Source organism: Salvelinus namaycush, chromosome 21 (assembly GCF_016432855.1).
Source record: "Salvelinus namaycush isolate Seneca chromosome 21, SaNama_1.0, whole genome shotgun sequence".
NCBI lineage: Eukaryota > Metazoa > Chordata > Actinopteri > Salmoniformes > Salmonidae > Salvelinus > Salvelinus namaycush.
Genome location: NC_052327.1, coordinates 22,688,975 through 22,712,095, shown reverse-complemented (window position 1 = coordinate 22,712,095; position 23,121 = coordinate 22,688,975). Strand labels below are relative to the sequence as shown.

General features: G+C 43.9%; 1 protein-coding gene across 1 annotated transcript in view; it reads left to right on the top strand.

Annotated features, from left to right (window-relative positions):
• LOC120066211 (C-Maf-inducing protein-like) overlaps positions 1-19,726 on the top strand; it is a 49,461-nt gene extending 29,735 nt beyond the window's left edge. Inside the window, exons 2-21 of the mRNA XM_039017415.1 lie at positions 9,522-9,647; positions 9,744-9,794; positions 9,996-10,157; positions 10,349-10,390; positions 11,934-11,996; positions 12,417-12,497; positions 12,659-12,762; positions 12,927-13,031; positions 13,490-13,867; positions 14,332-14,397; positions 15,023-15,049; positions 15,158-15,206; positions 15,308-15,415; positions 15,504-15,620; positions 15,722-15,862; positions 16,208-16,255; positions 16,479-16,625; positions 16,734-16,839; positions 17,008-17,078; positions 17,169-19,726. Coding sequence (XP_038873343.1) covers positions 9,522-9,647; positions 9,744-9,794; positions 9,996-10,157; positions 10,349-10,390; positions 11,934-11,996; positions 12,417-12,497; positions 12,659-12,762; positions 12,927-13,031; positions 13,490-13,867; positions 14,332-14,397; positions 15,023-15,049; positions 15,158-15,206; positions 15,308-15,415; positions 15,504-15,620; positions 15,722-15,862; positions 16,208-16,255; positions 16,479-16,625; positions 16,734-16,839; positions 17,008-17,078; positions 17,169-17,222 — 2,046 coding nt within the window. The 3' untranslated portion in view covers positions 17,223-19,726. The remainder of the gene's footprint in view (positions 1-9,521; positions 9,648-9,743; positions 9,795-9,995; positions 10,158-10,348; positions 10,391-11,933; positions 11,997-12,416; positions 12,498-12,658; positions 12,763-12,926; positions 13,032-13,489; positions 13,868-14,331; positions 14,398-15,022; positions 15,050-15,157; positions 15,207-15,307; positions 15,416-15,503; positions 15,621-15,721; positions 15,863-16,207; positions 16,256-16,478; positions 16,626-16,733; positions 16,840-17,007; positions 17,079-17,168) is intronic.
• The last annotated feature ends 3,395 nt before the right edge of the window (positions 19,727-23,121 follow it).

Sequence of the window (23,121 nt, the reverse complement as noted above, 5' to 3'; positions counted from 1 at the left end):
CACTAAACAGTAGAGGCATCAGACAAGGTTCTAACGACTGTTGACATCTAGTGGAAGCCTTAGGAAGTTTAACATTACCAATATCCCACTGTATCTTCAATAGGAGCTCAGTTGAAAATTGACCAACCTCAGATTTCTCACTTCCTGGTTGGATTTTTTTCTCAGGTTTTTGCCTGCCTGATGAGTTCTGTTATACTCACAGACATCATTCAAACAGTTTTAGAAACTTCAGAGTGTTTTCTATCCGAATCTACTAATACTATGCATATTCTAGCTTTTATGGCTTTGTAGCAGGCCGTTTACCCTGGGCATGCTTTTCATCCGGATGTGAAAATACTGCCCCCTACCCCAAAGAAGTTAACCGTTGCGGACATTTCAGTCACTGTGGTAACTGATGTGTAGAGTCATCCGCATACATAGACACACTCAAAGCCACTGGCATGCCGTTAGTAAATATTTGAAAAAAAAAAAAATATATATATATGTGTTTAAGGACTTATTAGAAGTGTACAGTGGCTTACCACCTTAAGCGTCTAACCTTTGCACTTAGGCCTACTGTATGCCATAACAATGATGAGCGGAGATTTTAGCTTTGTGCTAATTGGACCAAGAGGTGTTAATCCGAAATCCCTTTACAGGAAATGTTATAGATATTTGAACTGAAGTCAAATTTAAACTTAAGTTTATTGCTCGTGTACACATATTTGCAGATGTTATCGCAGGTGCAGCCAAATGCTTATGTTTCTAGCTTCAACAGTGCATTAATATCTAGCAATACAATATCCCAAAAAATATGAAATGTCAGAACAAGCAATGAGCAAAAATGTTTCACAGTCCCAGTACTTTTGGAGCTCACTATGTCTCTATATACACTACATGACCCAAAGTATGTGGACATCTGCTCGTCGAACATCTCATTTCAAAATCATAATGGACATTAATATGGAGTTGGTCCCCCCTTTTCTGCTATAACGGCCTCCACTCTTCTGGGAAGGCTATCCACTAGATGTTGGAACATTGCTGCAGGGACTTCAATTCAGCCGCAAGAGCATTAGTGAGGTTGGGCGATTAGGCCTGGCTCGCAATCAGCGTATCAATTCATCCCAAAGGTGTTCGATGAGGTTGAGGTCAGGGCTCTGTGCAGGCCAGTCAAGTTCTTCCACACCGATCTCGACAAACCATTTCTGTATGGATCTCACTTTGTACATGGGGGCTTTGTCATGCTGAAACAGGAGAGGGCCTTCCCCAAATTGTTGATAAAGTTGGAAGCACAGAATAGTCTAGAATGACATTGTATGCTGTAGCGTTAAGATTTCCCTTCACTGGAACTAAGGGGCCTAGCCCAAACCTTGAAAAACGGCCCCAGACAATTATTCCTTCTCCACCAAACTTTACAGTTGGCACTGCATTGGGGCTGATAGCGTTTTCCTGACATCCGCCTAACCCAGATTTGTCCATCAGACTGCCAGATGGTGAAGCGTGATTCGTCACTCCAGCGAAGGCTGCTCCGGAGTCCAATACACCACTGCAGCCGACACTTGGCATTGTGCATGGAGATCTTTTTATTTTCTTAGGGGATAGATCAGCTTAAAGCTTCCATCAATGTAATTGTCTGTATCATTTCCAATCCCCCATTTTTTTTTTGTGTGTTCCTTCAGAAAGTATTCAGACCCCTTGACCTTTTCCACATTTTATGTTACAGCCTTATTCTAAAATTGATTAAATAGTTTTTTACCCTCATCAATCTACACACACAATAACCAATACTGACAAAGCAAAAACAGGATTTTAGAAATTTTTGCTAATTTATCAAAATAAAAAAAATATCACATGAGTATTCAGACCCTTTACTCAGTACTTTGTTGACGCACCTTTTGGCAGCGTTTACAGTCTTGAGTCTTCTTGGGTATGATGCTACAAGCTTGACAACTGCATTTGGAGTTTCTCCCATACTTATCTGCAGATCCTTTCAAGCTCTGTCAGGTTGGATGGGGAGCGTTTGCTGCACAACTATTTTCAGGTCTCCAGAGATGTTAGATCGGGTTCAAGTCTGGGCTCTGGCTGGGCCACTCAAGGACATTCAGACACTTGTCCCGAAACCACTCCTGCGTTGTCTTGGCTGTGTACTTAGGGTGGTTGTCCTGTTGTAAGTTGAACCTTTGCCCCAGTCTGAGGTCCTGAGCGCTCTGGAGCAGGTTTTCATCAGAGGTTCTCTCTGTACTTTGCTCTGTTCATCTTTGTCTCAATCCTGACTAGTCTCCCAGTCCTTCCACTGAAAAACATCCCCACATAATGATGCTCCAGACACTTGGCATTCAGGCCAAAGAGTTCAATCTTGGTTTCATCAGACCAAAGATTCTTGTTTCTCATGGTCTGAGAGTCTTTAGTCCAATTGGAGTTCGCCAAAAGGCACCTGTCATGTGACTTTTTACTGAGGAGTGGCTTCCGTCTGACCACTACCATAAAGGCCTGATTGGTGGAGTGCTGCAGAGATGGTTGTCCTTCTGGAAGGTTCTCTCATCTCCGCAGAGGAAGTCTAGAGCTCTGTCAGACTGACCATCGGATTCTTAGTCACCACCTTGTCCAATGCCCTTCTCCCCCTATTGCTCAGTTTGGCCTGGTGGCCAGCTCTAGGAAGAGTCTTGGTGGTTCCAAACTTCTTCCATCTAAGCATGATGGAGGCCACTGTTCTTTGACCATCAAGGCTGCAGAATTGTTTTGGTACCCTTCCCCAGATCTGTGCCTCGACACAATTCTGTCTCTGAGCTCTACGGACAACTCATTCGACATCATGGCTTGGTTTTTGCTCTGACATGCACTGTCAACTGTGGGACCTTTTTATATAGACAGGTGTGTGTGTGTGCCTTTTCAAATAATTTCCAATCAATTGAATTTACCACAGGTGGACTCCAAGTTGTCGAAACATCTCAAGGATGATCAATGGAAACAGGATGCACCTGTGCTCAATTTCGAGTCTCATAGCAAAGGGTCTGCATACTTATGTAAATACCGTATTTCTGTTTTAGTAATTTTTATAAATTTGCAAACATTTATAAAAACCTGTTTTCTCTTTGTCAGTATGGGTTATTGTGTGTAGATTGACGGACTTTTCTTTTTTGAAATCCATTTTAGAATAAGGCTGTAGTAACAATGTGGAAAAAGTAAAGGGATCTGAATACTTTACCAATGCGCTGTACTGTATACCGGGGTGTTTGGAAATAGCCACTTGATGGTTTTTCAATACTGTTGAAACCATTCCTTTGAAGTTTTTCAATACATTTTAACATTTGTAGCACTATCAGTAAATACCTGCAGTCAACTTGTGCAATGCATTAGATTAAGCAGATCGCGTTCTTATTTCACCTGTCACATTATTTTACATTATGATTACTTAGTTCCCCAGCACAGTTGAGCCAGTCACGCATTTGTTAATCGCACTACAGGAGAAAGCGGTGTCAAATCAAATTGTATTATTCACATGCGCCGAATACAACAAGTGTAGAACTTATTGAAATGCTTACTTACAAGCCCCTAACCAACAATGCAGTTTAAAAAAATATGAATAAAATAATAAGAAATACAAGTAATTAAAGAGCAGCAGTAAAATAACAATAGCAAGACTATATACAGTGGGGAACCGGTACAGAGTCAATGTGCGGGATCACTGGTTAGTCAAGGTAGTTGAGGTAATATGTACATGTAGGTAGTTATTAAAGTTATTAAAGTGACTGCGTAGATGATAACAACATAGTAGCAGCAGTGTCAAAGGGGGGGGGGAGGATGCAAATAGTCTGGGTAGTCATTTGATTAGATGTTCAGGGGTCTTATGGCTTGGGCTTGGGGGGTAGAAGCTGTTTTGAAGCCTCTTGCACCTAGACTTGGCGCTCCGGTACCGCTTGCCGTGCGGTAGCAGAGAACAGTCTATGACTAGGGTGGCTGGAGTCTGACAGTTTTTAGGGCCTTCCTCTGACACCCCGTCTGGTATAGAGGTCCTGGATGGCAGGAAGCTTTGCCTCAGCGATATACTGGGCCGTACGCACCTCCCTCTAGTGCCTTGCAATCGGAGCCGAGCAGTTGCCATACCAGGCAGTGATGCAACACGTCAGGATGCTCTCGATGGTACAGCTGTAGAACCTTTTGAGGATCTGAGGACCCATGCCAAATCTTTTCAGTCTCCTGAGGGGGAATAGGTTTTGTCATGCCCTCTTCATGACTGTCTTGGTGCGCTTGGACCATCTTAGTTTATTGGTGATGTGGATGCCAAGGAACTTGAAGCTCTCAACCTGCTCCACTACAGCCCTGTCGATGAGAATGGGGGCGTGCTCGGTCCTCTTTTTCCTGTATTCCACAATCATGTCCTTTGTCTTGATCACGTTGAGGGAGAGGTTGTTATTCTGGCACCACACAGCCAGGTCTCTGACCTCCTCCCTATAGGTTCTCTCGTCGTTGTCACTGATCAGGCCTACCACTGTTGTCATCGGCAAACTTAATGATTGTGTTGGAGCCGTGCCTGGCCGTGCAGTCATGAGTGAACAGGGAGTATAGGAGGGGAATGAGCACGCACCCCTGAGGGGCCCCTGTGTTGAGGATCAGCGTGGAGGATGTGTTGTTACCTACCCTTTCCACCTGGGGGGTGGCCCGACAGGAAGTCCAGGATCCAGTTGCAGAGGGAGGTGTTTAGTCCCAGTGTCCTTAGCTTATTGATGAGCTTTGAGGGCACTATGGTGTTGAACGCTGAGCTGTAGTCAATGAATAGCATTCTCACATAGGTGTTCCTTTTGTCCAGGCTGGAAAGGGCAGTGAGGAGTGCATCATCTCTGGATCTGTTAGGGCGATATGCAAATTGGAGAAGGTCTAGGGTTTCTTGGATAATGGTGTTGTGAGCCATGCCCAGCCTTTCAAAACGTTATTCATTTGCACAATATCTCTCGTTCACATTTTGCTTGTGAATGTCCAAACTCAGCAGATCTTACATTCGGTAGTGCCTACCTAATATATGTATGAGCTGGATTTTTTTATTTTTTATTTTACCCCCTTTTCTCCCCAATTTTCGTGGTATCCAATCGCTAGTAATTACTATCTTGTCTCATCGCTACAACTCCCGTACGGGCTCGGGAGAGACGAAGGTCGAAAGCCATGCGTCCTCCGAAGCACAACCCAACCAAGCCGCACTGCTTCTTAACACAGCGCGCCTCCAATCCGGAAGCCAGCCGCACCAATGTGTCGGAGGAAACACCGTGTACCTGGCCCCCTTGGTTAGCGCGCACTGCGCCCGGCCCTCCACAGGAGTCGCTGGAGCGCGATGAGACAAGGATATCCCTACCGGCCAAACCCTCCCTAACCCGGACGACGCTATGCCAATTGTGCGTCGCCCCACGGACCTGGGCGCGAACCCAGAGACTCTGGTGGCGCAGCTAGCACTGCGATGCAGTGCCCTAGACCACTGCGCCACCCGGGAGGCCCCGGATTGTTTATTTTTGTTTGTGCTCGTTAGCATATCTAGCTAGCAGCCTCAATGGAAATGCGCAAATACTTGTGCTAAAGTTGTTAGCATTCTGGTAATAGACGCCCAATGGGCTTTGAGTTTTTGGTTCCCCCTTGTGTATTAAACCGGTAATACTGTATATCCAGGGGTGAGAGATGGACGGTATGACAATATTAAATCAAGCTTTATTTATACATTTCAGACATGGAATGCAACGCAATGCGCTTTACAGGAAAAAACGTATTAAAAAAATAATGTAAATAAAAGCTGAAATATTTACTACACAACAAACATAATATAAAAATGTCTGACATGTATTGAGGTGCACAATCTTGGATTGATTTAAAAACCAAATTAATTCTAAAACTCACAAGCAGCCGGTGCAAGATCTTAAAACCGGTGTAATGTGTGCTCTTCGTCTGGTCTTGGTCAGTATCCATGCTGCAGGATTCTGTATGTTTTGCAGTTGACCAATGGCTTTCTTGGGTAGACCAGACAGGAGAGCATTACAGTAGTCAAGCCTGCTTGTAATAAAAACATTGAGTCTCTATCAGCCTGAGAGAGAAACGGCTGCACCTTGGCAATGTTCCTCAGGTGGTACAAAGCTATTTCGGTCACATTCCTAATGTGGGATTTTTAAGAAATTTAGTTCAGAATATAAAATAACACCTAGGTTTTTTACCTGGTGTGTAATGTATGGTACCAGTCAAAAGTTTGGACATATACTCATTCAACTTTTTTTGAGGGGAAAAAAACCTTAGCAATTTTAGAATAAGGCTGTAACGAAACAAAATGTGGGTACTTTACAAATGCACTGAGCATATAAAGTGGGTAAAACAGTATGTAAACATGATTTAAAGTGACCAATGTTCAATGAATCTATGTACATGGACAGCAGTCTCTAAGGTTCAGGACAGGGTCCTGGGCGGAGGCTGGCTATTGTGGCTATTTAAGTCTGATGCTCTGGAGATTGAAGCTGTTTTTCAGTCGCTCGGTCCCAGCTTTGATAAACCTGTACAGTCTCCTCATCCTAGATGGTAGCGGCCATGGCCTTGATGATCATCTTTTCTTTCCTGTGAAGGGTGCTGTAAATGTGCTGGAGGGCCCCCGGTGATGCTTTGGGCTGACCGCACCACCCTCTGGAGAGCCTTGCGGGTGTCGGTGGTGCAGTTGCAATACCAGGCGGTGATGCATGTTGTCAATGTGTGGAGTGACAATTTCAGGTCCTCAGTTTTGTTCACGCCAAAGAGCTTGATGCTTTTGACCCTCTCCATTGTAGCTCCGTCTATGTCGATGGGGCGTGCTCACTGTGTCTCCTGTAGTTCACAATCAGCTCCTTCGCTTTGTTGACATTGAGGGAGAGGTTCCTGGCACTACTCCACCTGGTATCTCACCTCCTCCCTGTAGGCTGTCTCGTTGTTGTTGGTAATCAGGCCTACCACTGTTGTGTCATCAGCGAGTTTGATGATTGAGTTGGAGACATGCGTAGCCAAACCGTCATGGGTGAACAGGGAGTACAGGAGGGGTAGAAGCACACACCCCTCGGGGGCCCCTGTGTTGAGGATCAGTGTGGCGGAGGTGTTGTTGCCTGCCTTCAACACTTAGGGTCGGCCCTTCAGGAAGTCTAGGACCCAGTTGCACAGAGAGGGGTTCAGTGATGAGCTTGGACGGCTCTATGGTGTTGAAGTCTAAGCTGTAGTTGAACAGCATTGCTTGAATGTCTTACTCACGTTGGCCACGGAGATCGTGATCACACAGTCCTCGCGAGCGGTAAGGGCTCACGTCGGCGGCTCTTTTTTTCCTCGAGGCGGGCAAAGAATGTGGTTAGTGTTTGTGAGGTGTCGGTGTCTACGACATGGTTGGGTTTCTTGGCAATTTCTCTCATGGAATAGCCGTTATTTCTCAGAACTAGATTAGACTGAGTTTCAGAAGAAAGATCTTTGTTTCTGGCCATTTTAGAGCCTGTAATCTAATCAAACCCACAAATGCTGATGCTCCAGATACTCAACTAGTCTAAAGAAGGCCAGTTTTGTTTCTTTAATCAGCACAACCGTTTTCAGCTCTGCTAACATAATTGAAAAGGGATTTCTCATGATCAATTAGCCTTTTAAAATGATAAACTTGGATTAGCTAACACAACGTGCCATTGGAACACAGGAGTGATGGTTGCTGATAATGGGCCTCTGTACCCATATGTAGGTATTCCATAAAAAATATGTAGTTTCCAGCTACATTAGTCATTTATAACATTAACAATGTATACACTGTATTTCTGAAATGTTCCATACACACAAAAAGCTTATTCCTCTCAAATGTTGTGCACAAAGTTGTTACATCCCTGTTAGTTAGCATTTCTCCTTTGCCAAGATAATCAATCCATCCACCGGACAGGTGTGGTATATCAAGAAGCTGAATAAACAAGCCTAGTGTTGAAATGGGAATTGTGTTTGTTACTAGAGCTACAGATTTGATCATGAACACTGAGAGACCTGCTGTGAGAATATTCATTGAGCAGGATCAACAGATTCTTTTGATCGTTCATATGATCAGTTTGCCAGTGCAGCTTAATACAGAGATTCTTTCTGCACATCTTTGTCCACCTGGTTCTCCCTGGAAACATAAAAAAAAACACGTCTCGATTTCACCTACTAGTTTCCATGGCAACATAGCTGTTTTGGGGAGGAGAGCTGTACTCCACTTCTCTTTAAGAAAAGCAGAATTAAAAAGGACAGAATGAGATGAAGAAAGACCGAGAGCAAAATAGTTGGAGGAAAACATGAGTGAATGCTAGAGAAAGATAGATTGGCGCGGGTTACCACAGCAAGCTGTTGTGCAGGATATGACTTCTGATGGTTATTTTAATCTATTTGCTCCTGTTCTATATTTACTTTTTCGTTTGAGTTTCTCAGATGCAAGGTTCCCCTTATCTATTGTGAATTTCGTATTTTTGCGTATTTTGTGTTTTATTTGTGTGCATGCATGCGTATGTGATGCATTTGTGTGTGCACCTGTGTCCAAGTACATGCACTTTACGTTCAATTAAAAATGGTACTGTAAAATAATGACTGTTGTTTACAAGATCAATATGTGATATAGAAATAGTGTGTAATGAAAACCCTCCTAATTTCACAATATGGCTACTACATTTCAAGCATCTCCATCTCAGGAGGGAGATGCGAGGAAGAACAGCTTGCTCTATCACTTAGAGAGCGAGATGTAAATAAAGGGAATACTGTAGCCTGTTTGTTCTTTTACAGGGGGAGGGAGACACAGGGAGGAACTGCTTATCTGTTCTATTACACAGGAGAGATGCAAATAAAGGAACAGCCTGTTAGCTTCAATGAGGGCGACATAAACTAAGGAACTCTGTTAATTTGAATTTACAAGGAAAACGTCACAAAGAAATGGCTCCGGTGTGCTAGTGCAGAGGGAGGGCATCAGAAGTAAAAGGAACAGCTTGTTGATTAGACTGGAGGGAGGGTGTCACTAATAACGGAACAGAGGGATGGGGACGCAGAACAGCCTGTTGACATTTCAGGCCATGTGACCAGAAATGCAAGTGTCAGTCGTGCAGCTGAAAAATGTATTCGTTTTTTTTCTCTCCTCTCACTTTACCCCTCGTTCTTTCGTTTGTTCTTATTTTTTTCCCTTTACTTTCCTTTACTAGTATCAATTCCCAAATATTTAAGGATTTATGTCACAATAAAGTCTGCTTGACTACCTATTGGGGTCAGTGATGGAAAAACTAGCAGCCGGTTCAAATGTGATATTAGAGCAACCATAGGATGTCTCAATGCATGACCCAAATGCAGTAGGCCTTTTCACATAGTCCTGTATTTTCACATAAGGACATCTCTGTTGGGTGTTTGAATACTGCCTTGTACAAGTTGTCAGTACAGTGATCATTGTGACTTACCAATGAGCAATTGTTTGTAAACACTGCTTGCCTGTGTTGGTCTTGTATTCGTCTTCACAAGTGTGTAGCCTATATGAATGAGTGGTTGACATTATTTCTCTCCTCTCTACTGGTCTCTAGCCCACGGGGTACATGGAGGCTGCCCTGTCCTACAGCACCATAGAGGACCTGCAGCTGCTCTCCTGGGATAACGCCCCCAAATACTGTGTGCAGCTCAGCTTCCCCGGGGGCACCGTCCTCCTGCAGGTATGTTCTGTCTCCCTCCCTCTTCATGTCACGTGTGTGTGTGTGTGTGTGTGCTAATCATGTATATTTTACTTGACTGACTGTGTGCCCTAACAGGCAGCCAACAGCTATCTGCGGGACCAGTGGTTTAATTCTCTACAGTGGAAGGTAGGATTACTAAGTTGAATTATTCATTGGTTTGTGTTCACGGGGGTTCAACAAGATTCACAGCACTTTGGGCAGAGATTTTATCTGTAGGCTACACAGAACGCTGCATACATTTCCTTCATGCATTTTTGCGTTGGTTTGATAAGCACATAAAACTGTATCTGTATGTGAGTATGTGTGTGCCTCTTTATTTCCAACCAGAAAAAGATCTATAAGTACCGTAAGGTTCTGAACAACCCGAGTCGTTGGGAGGTGGTTCTGAAGGAGATCAGATTGCTGGTGGACATGGCCCTGACCTCTCCCCTGCAGGATGAGTCCATCCACCAGGCCCCGCTGCAAATCATCTCCACCCTGCTGGCCGATGTAGGCACACACACACACACACACCCCAAACTACACACACCTGCTACTGGGAGGTCAGCTCAAAACCCACAGATGTCTGCTGTTTGGCAGAATCAAAGTTGTTTGGGAGTGTCTCTATTACATTTGTTTGTCTGAGCTCTCTGTTGCTGATCATACCAGTCTTATTTCTGTTGTCCCCTCTTCCTCCTCAGAACACCAACCTCAGCACTCAGGACCATGAGAACATCATAGTGGTGAGTTTAAAGTTGCTGTTATAGTGTGATGGTGGATTCATCTGGATGTGTTTGTGTGCATAACCCCATGGGTCCTGGTCACTAGATATGGGATGTTGCAGCTCTCGAGGTACAGTTTAATGGACACTTTTTACATGGGAGCAGTTGCTCACCTCATTTACCTGCCTTGGGGCGAATTACGAGCTAAGATGATGAGAGAATTATAGGTACACCTGTGTATTTTTAGGGTGACTTCTGCAGTAACTCTTGGGAATTACAGGCTAGGCTTAAGCTCTCGTGGACATATTATGTAAACATAAATGGTTGAGCATCTGACCAAATTATGCATGATTTTAGTTCTGGCTTAACTGAGATTAGGCTAGTACTCTTTATTCACCCATGGCTGGTTGCTGGCGAGTTTTTCAAGTTTTATCAGCAGCTTGCAGCTTCCTTCTCGATAATGCAACAATAACAATAAGAAAAGATAATAATACGAACATGAAGTAAATGGCTCAGTAGAATAAAATAAATTTTTTAGCATAAGTACAATACAGATAGGCACAATTTATAGTCCAATATTTACACATGTTTTGGGGAAGGGGGATTGGGGGCAAATGTTTAAATTGTGTGGTATTTAGCAATAATAATATGAGTCTGGTAGCAGCAGTTGTAGTGTGTGTAGCGTGGATGTGTGCATGTCTGTGAGGGTGCGTGCGTGAGAGAATGCATGTGCGATTAGGTACGGAGAATCAAAGCAGGTGGTCGGTTCAGTTATCTTGTTCACCAGTCAGATAGCTTGTAGTACTTTAGTTTATTTTTTGTACTTCTGTCCCTTTTTATCCCCAATTTCGTGATATCCAATTGGTAGTCTTGTCCCATCGCTGCATCTCCCGGACTCAGGAGAGCCGAAGGTAGATAGTCATGCATCCTCGTGCATCCTTAAGCGAGCAATCTGCACCAAATGTGTTGGCGCAAACACTGTACAGTTGGCGACCGAAGTCAGCGTGCATGCGCCCAGGCCAGCCACAAGGAGTCGCTAGAGCGCGATGGGACGAGGACATCCCGGCCAGCCAAACCCTCCCCTAACCCAGACGACGCAGGGCCAATTGTGCGCTGCTTCATAGGTCTCCCGGTCGTGGCCGGCTGCGACACATCCTGGGATTGAACCCGGGTCTGTAGTGCCTTAGACCACTGCGTCACTCAGGAGGCCCGGCTTGTACTGTTTCACCCAGTTTATGTATACTGTATTCTAGTCATGGCTTATACTATATAACTTATTACAAAAACAATTCTGAATAGTTTTTTTCATTTTTTCTTTTCATTTTTATTGCTAGGTATTACTGTGCTGTTGGAGCTAGAAACACAAGTATTTCGCTGCACCTGCTATAACGTCTACAAATCTGTGTACGCGACCAATAAACTTTGATTTGATTTGGTAGAAACTGTCTCTGAGCCTGTTTATCAGACCTCATGCACATTTTCATCGTAAATAGAAGATCACATGGCTGGGGAAATTGTGAAGTTATATTCATCAGTCCTGTCTCTGGTATCTCTGTGTCCCTAGGCCATCGCTCCTCTCCTGGAAAATAACCACCCTCCACCGGACCTGTGTGAGTTCTTCTGCAAGGTAAAGATGGGCTCCACTTCAACCTGTTATCAAAATCCAAATCCCATAACTGCCTTGGCCCTTAGTGCTTGTGTAACGGAGTTGGATTGGTAACCTCACTACTCAGCTTGAAATGCCTCCACCTGCGCCATCGAATAGTTAGCTTTTCAGTGGCGTAGCTGGTTAAGGCATTGTCTAGAGGGTGGTCACGTGTGTTTGCGCGGACAAAGGACAGATCAAGGTCCGGTAAGAGAAGGAAGCTGTACTGTTAAGCAAGCACAGTGACGTCCCTCACACTAGGGCCATTGTTAGATCGGAAGATGGAACCACTTTACCACCATGGCTATCATTAACAGCCCATGTAGAGTTTATCCAGGCCTAGTTAATAGATTCAGATTATTGTTAAGATGATGGAGTGAATGGTGTGGTTGTTTTGTGCAGCACTGTCGGGAGCGTCCACGGTCGATGGTTGTGATTGAAGTGTTCACCCCTGTGGTCCAGAGAATCCTCAAACACAACATGGTGAGCTGAGCGTTCCGTCTTGTTGCCTGTCTAGGTTCACGCTCAGTTTGTTTCTTTTTTTCTGTGGTTATATATTGGAGTGTCAAAGCCCACTGTGCTGCCTCTTGTCCTCTCTCTGTCCCCATGTTTATTTCTCTGCCTCCTTTCTCTGTCTGTGCCAGGACTTTGGGAAGTGCCCCAGACTGCGTCTCTTTACTCAGGAGTACATCTTGGCTCTAAATGAGCTCAACGCTGGGATGGAGGTCGTCAAGAAATTCATTCACAGGTGAGTCAGTGACAACATGTTTTTAGGACGGTGATTTTTCTTCTCCACCAACCAGGAAAAGCTCAGGCCCTAGTTATTTTCAATAGTACTCCATGATTTACTCTGCTTTCTCCCTGTTCCATGGAGTCTATTGGGTGCTAATTGTGTGTGTGGCTGTGTTTCAGCATGCATGGCCCCACCGGGCAGTGCCCTCACCCCCGTGTCCTGCCCAACCTGGTGGCAGTGTGCTTGGCTGCCATCTACTCCTGCTACGAGGACTTCATCAACAGGTGAGTGATCTACTGTACTGTAGATCCAACACACAGACTCGACTCTCTGGCCCAATGAACGTCCCTGGTTAGCTTAGGTTACTCACCTTCCCTTTAAAAATGTTACCGAGGTGTTGACTTGAGTAATGAGTTATCTAATTGGTTATCATTACATCATCACCCCTGGGTCCTCAGCCCCTGTAGGAGAACATTTGCTGGATTTCCGTTGCATTGTCACCCCAGAGAATCATTGCTCGGATACATGACCCTCAACACGCTCCCGCTAAGTATACAGAGGCCAATGCCGTTGTAACAGAGGCCTGGCTACAATCCCAGCAGAATGACATGTATTCTTACTATGGACTTCTGAGTGTTAGTCTTGAGACGATTATGTAATGTGTGATACAATGACTCTCCATTCTTTTATTACACAATATTGGTCTCTCCATCTCCCCAACAATATCTCTCTCTCTGTCCAGCCGGGACAACTCCCCCAGTCTGAAGGAGATCAGGAACGGCTGCCAGCAACAGAATGAGCGTAAACCCCCCCTGCCCCTCCGCCTGCTCCGCCCAGAGCCCCTGACACCCGCACCCACAGGTCTGCTGTCCCTCCCCCCTCCCCCCACACTGCCCTTCTCTCCTCCACCTTCCATCGTCAACTCCAGTGAGATCCTGGTGGAGTTGGAACGCAACAACAACACTGCCAACGCCAGGCGGAAGGGCCCAGGGGGAGGCGACAGTGAGCCTAACCTGATCGACTGTCTGCTGGTCAGCCCCGCCCTCAACGCCCTGTCAATCCAGCTGCCTGCCCAGGCCGACTGCGTGCTTGGCTGCTTCGCACTCATCCTCAAAATGCTGTGAGTTACCACTACTGTTACTGTATCCCCTCTGCCTTACTGTCTGCCTTACTGTGTGTGTTTAAATGTTAACAAGGGTTCATGTTTGGCGCTATCTGTGTGGGCTGTGCTGAGTAGCTCAACACAGCTGCTGCCTCTGATGTCCTACTGGAGAATCATTCAAAAGGAAGGAGTGTCTGTTAGTGTGTCTCTGAATGGATGGATGACATGGGTGTGACGATGTTTTGCAAGAGGGAAGTGGCACAAGTGGTTCTATTATGTGTGTGGAAACGGGGAATGACTGTAACTGTGACACTTAACAGACAGGAATCTGATCCTCTCCTCGTCCCATTGAATTGATGGATTTGTTTGGCGTCATAGGGCGACACTCAGGTTACCTCTCGTGATTCCCTGTGTGCCCAGCCCCCTGCTCTCATTGTGTCCACCTTTCTGTTCTTACTCTCTTTCTCTCTGCAACCATTCAGGTCTGACTACGATGACTGGAGACCCGCCCTGGCTAGCCTGCTGCAGCCCATCCCATTCCCCAAAGAGTAAGTATACTGCCCTGGCTCTACACCTATCCACTTCCACCTCTTGTGCTCCCTCACCTTTTCCTGGTCACTCCCCAGCCCTCCACCCCTCCTCCAGGCTTTGGGGTCGGGGCTGGGACTTTGGTTGAGGGCCTGTCTCCGCGGTGTAGTGGCCTGGGAGTGGTGTTGACGTGGGTGTGCTGCTGAGGTGCCCTGCTGGGGATGAGGCGCCCCCCCCTGAGTGGCTGTTGTAATTGGCTCCTCAGTCCGAGCCCTCATTACCAGTCACCTACAGAGGGATGTTGTTGTCACAGCCGGCAGACTCACCTGCTGCTCACCTGCGCACCAGAGCCTAATCCAAGCGTTCAGGCGTCATTAGAAAGGGCAACAACACTCCGACACAACTCCTAGAGGGATTGAGTCAGACAGAAAACACACACCCCCAACCTCCGATAGATTGACATGTATTTGTGTGTTGTTGCTCAGATATGTTCAAACCAACAAAAAAACGGGATGTGTTTCCTATGCAATCCAGCTGCAACCTGTTCAACATCTTACTGCATGTTTAAACATGTTTTATTCTCCATTTAATCATAATTATTGTTTTTAATCTTGTTTTTAATGTGTATTCTTACCACCTCTTTAGGGCCCTTGCACATGCCAAATTTACAAAGTAAGTATCTACAACCATGACTTTTAGTTAACAAATGTTAGATTTCAGTTACCATCCTATAAGGAAAGCATGAGGATTGTGCCTAACTTGTCTGTCTGTTTTGAACAGAGAGCTGAAATATGTTATTCAGAGGTTTGCAGAGGACCCCAGACAGGAGGTTAGTGTGTGTGTGCAGCTCTGACGATACATCACTGTTTCACCTTAGTTCAGTGTTGGATTTGTGTGTGTGTGGTAGTCATTGTTGTGTGGTTGTTGCAGGTCCACTCCTGTCTGCTCAGTGTGCGCTCGGGAAAGGACGGTTGGTTCCAGCTCTACAGTCCAGGGGGTGTGGCTTGTGATGATGATGGGGAGCTCTTTGCCAGCATGGTGAGTGATTGTTACCTTAATAATCCTGACCCTCATACCTACCTTCTGTTCTGATTGGCTGGACTTGACCTTTGACTCTCTCCTCCAGGTTCACATTCTTATGGGTTCCTGCTACAAAACTAAGAAGTTTCTCCTGTCCCTGGCTGAAAACAAGCTGGGGCCCTGCATGCTCCTGGCTCTGCGTGGGAACCAGACCATGGTTGAGGTGTGTGTGTGCCCTATGTACAGAGCTGACTTGTTTTTATTACTGTGTGTTTTTAGAGGTGTGAGTGCACAGGAAGCAGAGGTGACCTGTGTGTGTTTCAGATCCTGTGCCTGATGCTGGAGTACAACATCATCGAGAACAAGGACACCCAGCTGCAGATCATCTCCACCCTGGAGAGCACTCCGGTGGGCCTGCAAATGTACGAGCAGCTGTGTGACAGGCAGAGGGAGCTCAAAGAGCTGGTGAGTTACTACTGCACTGTGCACAAACAAAGGCTCGAACACTACACGCTCAACCTCACACTGCATTCCCAATTCTACTGTCATGTCTTCTCAAAATACACACGGTCTGGGCTGTCAGCGGGCAACTGTAGTATCTGCTCAGTTAAAACTGTTACTACTCTACACTGTCCACTCTGCTAGAGTTATCTATTCATTATCCCGTGTTACCTAGTGTTTCTGTATTGTTACTTCATGCAAATAGGAACCCTTTATCACATCATTGGCACATTGCGCATAGACACCACCTGGTGTCTGAATAGGGAACTGCTGTAATCAGTCGCCATTTTTTCTTTTTTTCTCCCTCAGCAAAGAAAAGGAGGCCCCACCCGACTCACTCTGCCCTCCAAGTCTACGGTGAGATTGGCTTTTATTACACTACTGCCATTTCCTCAAACGTTATTTGTTTTTATTTCACCCAAACATGTGATAATATATATATTTTTATACAAAATGTTAAAATTTAACTGTTACATTTTGTGAGAAAGATGACCTGACTCCATGTCTCAATTCAATTTGAACAACATGATGTCTTTCCCTGCCTCTGTTTCTGACCATGTCTCTGTGTATCTCTGAGTAGGATGCAGACCTTGCCAGGCTACTGAGCTCTGGCTCCTTTGGGAACCTGGAGAACCTGAGTCTTGCCTTCACCAACGTCACCAGTGCATGTGCTGAACAGCTCATCAAATTGCCCTCTCTCAAACAGCTCAACCTTTGGTCCACCCAGGTCAGAACACACACACGTCACATTTTTAGTTTTTATTTGAATTTGATGAGTAATACTCTGTATGACTTTGAATGACAAATCCTCTTTCCTTGTTTGTCTTTCCTTCAGTTTGGAGATGCAGGACTGCGGTTACTGTCTGAACACTTGGCGTGTCTGCAGGTGTTGAATCTTTGTGAGACACCCGTGACCGACGCCGGCCTGCTTTCCCTCAGTTGTAAGAACTCATCTCAATCATTTGACTATATGCTACTCACATATGGTATACTTCACACCTGCCCCACAACCTCATACATTCAGTATAGAACAGGCTTTCCACACAGTCTCCTAGATCTATATATGTTCATGTAGGTTAAGGTGACATGTTTATGCGTGTCTCTTCCAGCCATGAAGAGCCTGTGCAGTTTGAACATGAACAGCACAAAGCTCACAGCAGACACATACGAGGACTTAAAGGTAAGATGAACTGTGACACCCTCTCTGTTGACAAGAACACCGAATTATAGTTTGTGGTATCTTATCTTTTCTCCTCTCTCTTCCTGTCAGGCCAAACTCCCCAATCTGACGGAGGTGGACGTCCGCTACACCGAGGCCTGGTGAACACATCCTGTGTGACATCACTAGAACATCAACTCCCACACCATCCAAACATGAGGATTACCTGATATCAACAGAACACATAGTCTCTCTTACATCAACAACAAGAGGATCCTCTCCCATCTGTAGACGAGGACCCTTTTATCTGGAGACGACATCAGAACGCCTGGACCTCTCTAGTAACATCATGTCAAACGAGAATTACTATCTTTCTGGAGTGACATCATAGTGACATCATCAAAATACAAGGACCTCCTTTTTAGCGACATCATCAAAAAGCAAGGACCCACTTGCTTGTGACACCAGGGACCTTATCTTTCTCTCTCATGTGTGGTTTCTCACTCAATTCCTGTCCACATCCTATTTGCCCTCAATAGACTCCTCAAAGATTTCTTCAGTGTTGTGTCAAATGTACACAGAACACCAAGTAAACAAATGGATCTTTCTCCCCTCCCTCTCTCCCACTCTCTGAGGACCTTTATGTTTAAATGCACTCTCTTCCCTCCATTTACTGGGAGCTCTTCTATCCTTGTCGTTTCAAGGTTAGATAACCAGGTAACATTCCAGTACACTTTTGATATTGCCTCGAGTTCAATCCAAATGTAGCTCTAAAAATGTGTCCAATTGTCATTTTGGTCTTGTTTTTTTTGTTTGGGTTCTTTCAGGTTCAGATTCTGGCCTTTCCAGTCCTTTATTGGGAATGAGGTGCTACCTCAAACAAAATAAAAATTGCAAGACTGTGCCTAATTCCTCGTATGACACTCAATCAATTTTTATCAACTTGAATGAACATATTTTTCCAGACATCTCTGCTTTCATATATTGTGTGTGACATTTAAGCAGACATTTCAGGAGCTCTGCTCTGTGGTTGCAACACCATTAAAAGGAAGAAATGTTTCCTTTTAATTTGTGTTTTCAATGTACATAACTCCCATATTTAATAGAATAATTGTGTAGTAGGTGGTCTGGGACTGCCTTGTATTTATGATTTCTCAACTTCATATCCCTCTTTCTGCCTCCCATTATTTTCTCATATGTTAAGACACTTTCCAGGCATACTGCAGTTGACTTTCGTCACACAATCAACCAAGATGTTGCCTAACATTCTTATCCATAATCCATGCTGAGGCCTAAACTGAAGCCCTATGTGCACCTTGCATCAACCTCTCAATGTAGACTTTTTGGCATGATGGTACATGTTTTTCTCAAGATAAATATGGGATACATTTTGATATTGGCTGTAGATATACAGGCCATGGTCATCCTTAGGAGTATTTTGTCATATGTCAGGAGTGAACAGACTCTGTAGAGGCAACAGCATGGTGTATAGATGACCCTGTTAAAAAGCAGCACATTACCTGCCCAGAGTCTAGAATAAGACCTTTTCTGAATTGTGGTTGGTCGGTCAGTACCAGAGTGGAAAGCCAAACAAGTTCATTTCTGTTTAATTCGATTTTTTTGTTGTTGCCATACTGTACTTCAAAACACAAATATATTGTATCATACATCAGTACTGTCTGATACAGTTGCATAGAATAACGTGGACTCCAACGTGCTAATCATTTGTTCACAGAACCACGTTTCTCTCTACTCTGACTAGGCATCCCTCTGTCCCTTTCCCCATCAAGCATGGAGAGATGGCACTGTTTTGGAGTATGCTCACCCATTAAGTAGTACATGTAGCTGGGTTAAAATGTTACATTCCTCGATATTCATTTGGAATCATGAGAACACTTTCTGTTTGCATGGGCATACCACCAGTTTTGAATAGATTTCCTATATTATTACCAAGGAATGTGATATTACAGCATTCAGGTATGTGGTAACTTGGCCCACACAAACTGCAGAAGAGTTGTCTCTTCTGCTTTAGGTGGTTTTGATCAATCTGTTCCTTCTCTGTGCCCTTTCAGGGTGGCTCGTACACAATCAGAGCGTTATTCTGTATGCCCGACTCTGGTTCCCTCTGCTTTTGTTTTCTCCAGAATGCTCAAGAATTCTTTCCGTTCAGTTTTGGCAGAACTTACACAACACAGTTGGACACCGTCCAATAAGATTTCAATGCTATGTTTATTTTGAGTGACATGACGGTTCGGTGCACTAAATGTCGTTGTATATGGCCACCAGGCTTAGGACCTCATGCTGTCACATCCTGTATAATGTAAATACAAGTGTATATAATTTTCTGTCCCCCTCTATGTTCCCCTCCGCTCTGTGTTTCTCTTAGTCTCCCTGTTAGGGAGGCTGTTGCCTTCATCTTCAGGATGTGTGTGTGTGTGTGGTCATTACTTTTATTTTCACACAAAGTGCACTGTAATCTAACTTCCATTATGTTTTCATGGTAATTGTTATGGCTGATTTTGTATTTGTTTCAACTATTTGTTTGATTTGATCACTTTAATCAAGTGTTTGTCACCTGTTTTGTATGTACAGTACCAGTCAAAAATGTGGACACCTACTTTATTTGTACTATTTTCTACATTTTAGAATAATAGGGAAGACATCAAAACTATGAAATAACACATATGGAATCATGTAGTAACCCAAAAAGTGTTAAACAAATCAACATATTTTTTAGATTCTTCAAAGTAGCCACCCCTTGCCTTGATGGCAGCATTGGAGACTCTTGGCATTCTCTCTACCAGCTTCATGACGAATGCTTTTCCAACAGTTTTGAAGGAGTCCCCACATATTCTGAGCACTTGTTGGCTGCTTATCCTTCACGCTGCGGTCCAACTCATCCCAAACCATCTCAATTGATAAGTCGCTCTGGATAAGAGCGTCTGCTAAATGACTTAAATGTAAATTGAGTTGAGGTCGGGTGATTGTGGAGGTCATCTGATGCAGCACTCATCACACCTTTGTCAAATATCCCTTACACAGCCTGGAGGTGTGTTTTGGGTCATTGTCCTGTTGAAATACAAATGATAGTCGCACTAAGGGCAAACCAGATGGGATGGCATATCGTTGCAGAATGCTGTGGTAGCCATGCTGGTTAAATGTGCCTTGAATTCTAAATAAATCACTGACGATGTCACCAGCAAAGCACCATCACACCACCACCTCCATGCTTCATGGTGGCAACCACACATGCGGAGATCATCCGTTCACCTACTCTGCAGCTCACAAAGACACGGCGGTTGGAACCAAAATTCTCATGTGGACTCGTCAGACCAAAGGACAGATTTCCACCGGTCTAATGTCCATTGTCGTGTTTCATGGCCCAAGCAAGTCTCTTATTATTATTAGTGTCCTTCAGTAGTGGTTTCTTTGCAGCAATTCAAACATGAAAGCCTGGTTTGCGCAATCTCCTCTGAACAGATGTGTCTGTTACTTGAACTCTGTGAAGCATTTATTTGGGCTGCAATTTCTGAGGCTGGTAACTAATGAACTTATCCTCTACAGTAGAGGTAATTCTGGGTCTTCCTTTCCTGTGGCGGTCCTCATGAGAGCCAGTTTCATCATAGTGCTTGATGGTTTTTGCGACTGCACTTGAAGAAACTTTCGAAGTTTTTGAAATTTTCCGGATTGACTGACTGTTTGTCTTTGCTTATTTGAGCCGTTGTTGCCATGATATGTACTTGGTCTTTTACCAATAGGGCTATCTTCTGTATACCACCTCTACCTTGTCACAACACAACTGATTGGCTCAAATGCATTAAGGAAAGAAATTCCACAAATTAACTTTTAATAAGGCACACCTGTTAATTGAAATGCATTCCAGGTGACTACCTCATGGGGCAGCAGGTAGCATAGTAGTTAGAACATTGGGCCAGTAACCGAAAGGTTGCTAGATCGAGTCCCCGAGCTGACAAGGTAAAAATGTGTCGTTCTGCCCCTGAACAAGGCAGTTAAATTGTTCCTAGGCCGGCATTGTAAATAAGAATTTGTTCTTAACTGACTTGCCTGGTTAAATAAAGGTAAAATAAAATGAAGCTGGTTGAGAGAATGCAAAGTGTGTGCGAAGCTGTCATCAAGGGTGGCTACTTTGAAGAATCTAAAATATATTTTGATTAGTTTAACACTTTCTTTTTTTACTACATGATTCCAAATCTGTTATTTCATAGTTTGGATGTCTACAATGTACAATGTAGAAAATTGTATAGAAAAACCCTTGAATGTGTCCTGACTTTTGACTGGTACATCAGCTGATGTTTTTTTATTTGAACTTTATTTTTACGATTTTGAATATGAAAAGGGTCAGATCACTAGCTCTGCAGTCGCCCTACCCCCTTTGTCCATGGGTTACCACGATGTTCTGATCGAAGCGCAATGATGAGCAGTACATGTCATAGACCAGCGATTGAATCACCCTTGTGTGATTACAGACCTTTTGTATTGCTGGAATACATTAGCTTGTGCACAAAATACTGTGTATAATGATATGAACATAGTATGTATGTATGCCAGTGAGTTTACTGGTTACTGTACTGTTTGTACACTGGTGAGATACTGTGTGATAAGTGGAGAGTTTCAGTATGTGGATTTTTTTTTTTTTTTTGTAACCGTTGACAGAATCTGCTCTTGGACCATTTCTATTGATGTGGTAATAGTGGGTGGGGTGGAGGGGGGTGGCAGTGGGAACAGTTTTTTTTGTAGCCCTGATGCTCCTCTAGTTTTTAACATTTCAAATGTATAGTTAAAGATGGAGACCTAGAGGTGGGAAGGTGGAGGGTTTTATTACTGTAGAGGAAATTATGTGATTGTTATAAAATAAAATATGAATTTGTTATATTGCTATCCTATGGAGCTCACTGTGCTTTGCTTGGGTTTATGTCTCCTCTCCTCCCTAATTCCCTCTCTTCTCATTCCTCTCTATCCAGAGGTGATATTACAACCTGTTCTAATTTTTCTGAATTTGTAAAGATTTTTCATTTGAATTGTGACTGCGGCTTGAGTCTTAATGTGGTTGACAGCGGGGTGCCTGCTGCTGTGGCCCCCCCTGCTGGCGCAGTCATGGACATAAACTAGATTTCCCATGATTCCTGTAATTTTTGCAGATCAAAAATTGCCCTCATTTTCTCTTGTCTGTGTTATCTGCTTCTACAGCTGGGTTACTGCTGCTCTGTGGCTGTTGTAATATAAATACAAGACCTTCTACAGCTGGGTTACTGCTGCTCTGTGGCTGTTGTAATATAAATACAAGACCTTCTACAGGAAATTAAGAACTATGATGTGAAATCATTTCAATCAAAATAAACTGAATATGTTTCAAATGTGAGTGCTGCATAGTTATTTATAGGATCACTAAATTTCACTGGGATGTCAAACATCCCATAGTTAAACCTCATAAAATGAAGCAAAGATAGTCAGCAGAGGTCATGTTTTGACAAAATGACGCAGAGGAACCCTAAACAAAAATATAAACAAAGAATTATCAAAGAAACATAATTAAAATGTTGGAAAATAAAGGTGCTCCACGCAACAATTCAACCTGCAAATAGCCCTTTTGTCTGATATATTAGTAGTAAAGAAATGCGGAAAACATAAGAAACAAACAATTTACCAGTAACACTAATTCCTGCCCCTGCAGGTACTTTTCAGCTGTATTCTTCAAAAACATCAGAGAAATTGTACTTATTTCAACGCTGCATAGTGCACCTTTCACTGTTCATCTGATTTACCTATTCATTAAAAAAAAGAAAACGTATGCAAATGTAAAATAAATAAATATGCAATCACCTCTCATACAGAGGAATGTCACACATTATCTCTCTATTGGCATTGGCTTTGTAGGACTGAAGCTTGGGAAGCAACCCCACAGGCTCAGGATGAGCTGACCTCAGGAATAGAATTTACTGTTGATTTCTTTTCCTTCATCCTAGGACAGAGCAGAGGACCAGACGAGAGAATGAATGTATGCCCGTTATGACATTTTATTGTAACATGAAAGGAGCATAACTTG